This window comes from Manacus vitellinus, unplaced genomic scaffold, assembly GCF_001715985.3.
Source record: "Manacus vitellinus isolate BGI_N305 unplaced genomic scaffold, ASM171598v3 scaffold_143_pilon, whole genome shotgun sequence".
Lineage (NCBI taxonomy): Eukaryota > Metazoa > Chordata > Aves > Passeriformes > Pipridae > Manacus > Manacus vitellinus.
Window position 1 is genome coordinate 180,936 of NW_021939025.1, and position 5,438 is coordinate 186,373.

General features: G+C 58.2%; 1 protein-coding gene across 1 annotated transcript in view; it reads right to left on the minus strand.

Moving 5' to 3' along the window:
* Positions 1 to 71: 71 nt before the first annotated feature.
* LOC103759525 (calumenin) overlaps positions 72 to 5,438 on the minus strand; it is a 22,381-nt gene continuing 17,014 nt past the window's right edge. The window contains exons 3-6 of the mRNA XM_029958165.1: positions 2,241 to 2,407; positions 2,067 to 2,127; positions 1,563 to 1,762; positions 72 to 1,483 (exon numbers count right to left, since the gene is read on the minus strand). Of these exons, the coding sequence (XP_029814025.1) occupies positions 1,379 to 1,483; positions 1,563 to 1,762; positions 2,067 to 2,127; positions 2,241 to 2,407 (533 nt within the window). The 3' untranslated portion in view covers positions 72 to 1,378. The remainder of the gene's footprint in view (positions 1,484 to 1,562; positions 1,763 to 2,066; positions 2,128 to 2,240; positions 2,408 to 5,438) is intronic.

The following is a 5,438-nucleotide window of genomic DNA, read 5'->3' on the forward strand; positions in this document are numbered from 1 at the left end:
CCCCCCGCCCACACTCTCCCGGCTCACTCTGGGGGGTTCCCCGAGATCCTGGTTTGGGGGGACACAGGAACTGGGGTCTGGCCCCCCGGCCCAGGGGGTTGAACAGTTTATTGAGCCCCGGCCGAGCCGGATCCCTTCAGTCAGCCAGAGCAGAGAACCGAATAAACCCGGAGCAGGCGGAAAACCCGTGTCCGGAGCGGTCAGTGGGACACAAATCCTCATGGATGGGGGAAGCAGGAGAGGGGCCACAGGGGTGCACTGGGAGTGATGCCAGGGGAGCTTTCCTGGTGTTCCCAAAATCGTGGCTGCTGTCCCAAACCATCCCTGGTGTCCCAAACCACCCCCCGCATTCCCAGATCCCTGAGCCCAGCGCGGGGACAAGTTCCCAAACCGCTCGCCCCTGGATTTAGGGATGGGGAGGTGGGAGAGGAGGAGGAGGAGGAGGAGGAGGAAGAGGAAGAGGAGGAGGAGGGAGGATCCAGTCGGCACTTGGAAACCCTTGGAAAACAATTTAAGGGAAAACCCAGGAATCTGGGGGCGGCCAGACCAACTTCACACAGCTCCGGGAGCTGCGGGCAGGGACAAACGACACAGAAGAGGGAAAACACTGGGAATTATCCCAGAGCGGGGTGGGATGGCTGGATGAGCCCCCCCCCAGCCCGGGTTTGGGGGATTCAAGGCACTTGGAGTGGGGCCGGGGGGGCCTGGCCAGATCCTGGGGGGCAACGATGGGGGAGGGGGGTTCCCACACCCCGGGGTCACCTCCCCTGGGGTCCCCTCGGGTGCCCCCCGGAACCTCCCGGGGTCCTGCTGCTGCTCTGATGGATTTGGGGTTTTTTGGGGGCTTTGAATTCTCATTCCAATTTCACGTCAATGTTTCCATTTAATTTGATTTCACTTCCCAAGTTCAAATTCCATTTCAATTTCCAATTTTCATTTTAATGTCTAATTCTAATTTTAGTTTCAATTCCAACTTTAATTCCAATTGTAATTTTAATTCCAATTTTACTTTCAATTCAAATTCCAATTTTAATTCCATTTCCAACTTTAGTTCCAATTTCAATTCCAATTTGCCAACTTTCACTCCAATTCCAACTTTTATTCCACCTCCAGTCCCAATCCCGCTGTGAATTCCCCGCTGCCCCGGGCGGCCCCGTCGCTGCCCCCGTGCCGGGGGAGCCGTTTCCACACGTGGTAAAACCAAAACATACAAAAATAACCCAAAAGTCGTTAAAATCCCAGGAAAACCCACGAGAGGAGCCCCGAGTGCCGGGGAGGGTGTGGCTTTCCTGAGCCCCATCCCCGGGCGCCGGGATGGGGTTTCCCGTGGCGGGAGCGGCCTGGGCGCGGGCGCAGCCCTGAGCAGTGCCGGCGAGGCCTAGAACTCGTCGTGCCGCACCAGCGCCTCCCCGAAGTCCGTGGCCTGGCTGCCCACGAACAGGTCCGACTTGTCCACGATCTCCTCCCGCGTCAGCTTCCCGTCCTGCAGGGAACGCCACATCCCGCTATTCCCCCCGCTCCTCCCACCCCGCTCCCGAAATCCCACCGGAGCGCGGGCCCACCTTGTCCTGGTCGGACTCGTAGACGAGGTGCCGGGCCTCGGCCTCGGCGTGGTCGTAGTCCGAGGGCAGGATCCAATCCTTGGTCTCCTCCTTGTCCATCTTCCCATCCCGGTTCTTGTCTCGGAATTCCACAAACTGTTCCCGCTCCGTCTTCACCCACTCGGGCTCGTCAGCGTCGCCATCCTGGCTGTACATGTCACCTGTGGGGAGAGAGGGATCGGGATCCTCCCGACCACCACAGCCCCGTCCCCATCCCAAGGACTGACCCAAAGCCTTGAGCTCCCCGAGTCCATCCCCAAAATCCCAAAGCACCCTTTGGATCAGGATTTCACCCCAAAATCCTCAACACTGGCACAAGGTGGGGGGCAGAAGTTGAGAAGTTGGAAGAGAGAACATTCCCAGAGGGGGAGGGATGGGAAGGATGTGCCGGCAGCAGCTGACACTGCATGGGGAAATGGAAGGGACATGGAGGGCACATGGAGCACCGTGGCTCCGGCGTCTCACCGATGTACTCCTCCAGGTCGATGAAGCCGTCACCGTTCTTGTCAATGTCCTCCATGGTTTCCTGCACAGAGACACCGGCGTGAGCCAGGCCCGGAGTGATTCCCACCCCCCAGCACTCCCCTCACCAGAGCTTCCTGGGAACATCCATTCCCAACGTCTCCGTGCCAGCCCCACCTGCACGACGATGTCCTTCATGTAGTCGTACTCCTCGGGGTGCAGGAAGGCCGTGAACTCCTCCTTGGTGGCCGCCAGGTCCCCGTCCTTGTCGGCCATCTTGAAGCGCCGCTCGTCCCGCACCATCATCTGTTTGTAGTTGAAGCCGTCGTCGGGGTCCGGGTCGTCTGGGAAGGAGCAGAGGGAGCGCCCGGATCAGCTCAGGCAGGGGAGAGACCATGGTCACCACCAACCCAAGCCAACCCCAAGCCAACCCAACTCAACCACAGCCTCAACATCCTTACCCTCAAACTCAACCCCAGCTCAACCTCCTCAGCGGGCCCTTCTCACCCTCAACTTCCTCAGCACAACCTCAACCTCCTCCACCCAACCTCAACCCCCCACCTCAGTTCAACCTCCCAGTGCTTCGCCACCGCAGCCTCAAGGGCAGCTCCCGGCAGCCGCCGCGCCTCTCCTGCGCCCGTTCCCAGGAGGAGGAGGAGCTGCAGCAGCCCCGGGATCGCGGCATTCCCAGGGGGAGGCCGGCACGGTTGGAGGCTCAGCCGGAGCTATTTCGGGAGGGGAATGTGTAAGGGGATCTCGCTCGCTGCCGGGGCGGCAGCAGAGCCGGGAGGCATCGGCCGGGTGGGACGGTGGGGCCACTCGGCACAGCCCCGCCGGCAGCGGGAGAGGAGCTCCGGGACACGGGGCCGGCAGCCTACGGAGAACATGGATCCAGGAGGACGTGGCTGTGGCCACGCTCTGGTTAAGTTAAACCAGAGCCAGGCCTGGTCTAAACAACAGGCTCCAAAAGGCTCCGTCCCTTTGTCCCTGCTCCGCTGCCTGGGACAAAAGGCAGGGATTACAGAGCTCTGGATCAAGGGACTCCGGATTAAGAAGCTCTGGAGCAGCCCCAGAGCCATTAAATATCTAAAGATTTTGATTTTAAGGCATGTCTAGGGTAGAATGAAGCCAAAATTCCCTATTCTATTCCCAAGGTTTCGCCTCAGGAAGCGGCACAGCCCCAGGCAAGGAAACCCTCGGGATTGGGCCCATTCCTTATTTGCTGTCGGGCCAATCGATGAGTCTGATGGAGGGCAGGGGGCAGGTGGGTTAAAAATGGTCACACACATTCCCCCCCAAGGCCACTTTGTGTCTTGGTCCCTGGGCAGGGGGAGGTTTGGGGGAGCAGACAGAGAAGCTTCTCCTGGGATGAGTGTTCCTGGTTTCAGATCCCAGCCTAGGACTCAGGAGTTAAAAAATAGGATGATGATGATGATGATGATGATGATTCAGATCCCACCCCAGGATTGAGGAGTTAACAAAAATGGGATGATGATGATATGATGATTATCTTCTATTTTGATTTTGAAGGGAGTTTCAAAGAGATTTTCGCTCTCAGATGAAGCTCTTGGACATTCAGCACTTGGTATTCCCTGCTTCCCGGAATTCCCCCACCAGAGCCCCACATGGCTCTGTGACACCTCTGGGGGCCACCTGGTGACTCATCCCCATGTTTAATTAATTAATTAATAAAACCATCCCCCCCCCAGCACCTGGTTTTGCTGACAAAACGCTGTGTTCCCAACCCCCTGGAGCAGTCAAGGGCGGTGCCCGGCCCCACACAACCCTCGGCTGCACGCCAGCGCTCCAGAGGCACTTCCAGAGGCATTCCAGCCCTGCTCCGGCCAGGGAGGGGACTGAGGGGAAGGGAGGGAATCTTCCAGCAGCAAGGAGCTGGGGAAAAGTGATTCCTGCCGAGAGGAGCCGGAGCCAGGGCGTGAGGCGGGATCCTCCCGGCACTCCGTAAGGACACAGCTATGTGGGAGCAGCACGAGCCGAGGCTCCAAGGGGCCTGCCAAGGACACTCAGCCTCCGGCACCGCTCCGGGCTCGGGATCGGCCCTGCTGGGGCTGGGCACTGCCCAAATAACTGCTCTGCCTGTGGGAAGGGGCTTTTCCTTAAGCTCATTAAGAGGGTTTCACTAATTCAGGGTTTTCTCATTAAGGTTTTTTCCTTATTAAGTTTTCCCTCATTAAGGTTTTCCTCAGTAAGGTTTATATTTTTCCCTGTCCCACACCTGCAGGTCTTAAATCCCACCCCAGACCCCCTCAGGAAAAAAGGGTGTTCAACCCTTCCCAGGATCTCTCCTCCCCCTTCCAGGCTGCACTTACATGGGCAGATAAGCCCAGATCCCAGAAATCCATGGCAAAGGGAGGTTTGGGAAGCGCTGCCCCAGCCCGGGAAGGAGTGGGGGGCTTTCCCCGGCCACCAGCACGGAAAACCCAGATCCTCCCAGAGCCCGAGGGACATGGATGAGCCCGAGGGAGATGGATGAGCCTCCCGTGTGGCAGCTCCCCCTCCGCACATCCCACGGAGTAGTTTGACTATTTTTGGCAATATTTAGGAAATTCGAGCGGGTTTCCCGCTCTGGAGCCGCGGCTCCTCCGTCTGCAGTGCTGGAGGCAGGAGCTGCACAGGGACTGGGGGTTCAAGGGTTTAACCCCAAAACAGCTGCTCCTTCCCGTGCTCCCGGGGGTGTCCGAGGCTGCGGCTCATGTCCCCAAACCCCCAAGTTCCAGGGTCTCACACTGCTCCCAGGACAAGGGAAAGGGATTAATGGCTCTGCTGATGGTTTTTGTGGATTAGGGATGGGATGGGATGGGATGGACACACCAAGGTGGTTTCACAACCACCAGTCAGTCAGTTCCACCTGCAGGTTCCAAATGCCCCCCCGAGCCAGGAATTCCAAGGGACCAAAACCCCCCATTCCCACATGCTGTTAATCCCTAAATCCATGGGATTCAGCCCAGAGCTGTGTTTGTCCCCAAACATCCCCATCCATTATGAGGGGGGTTCTACATATTTTGGGTTCTTTTCCTGGGATTTTCCTTCAGTAATGCCACCAGAAGGTCAATTTGGGGAGTTCTGGGGGTTTTTAAGTGAGACTTTGGGGACATCTGCCCAGGCTGGCACATCCCTGGGCTCATTCCAGGGGACAAATCCAGCTTGGGCCAAGTCAAATTCCTGCCACTGCTGCTCCACACTCCCAACCATGGCCTTCTTCTGGGCCTCCTTAATCCAGGCCTCAAGCTCCCCCTCCATCACAACCCCATCCCGATCCATGTCCATCCCACTGACCATTGCACCACGACCCCACCCCGATCCATGTCCATCCCACTGACCATTGCACCACGACCCCATCCCGATCCATGTCCA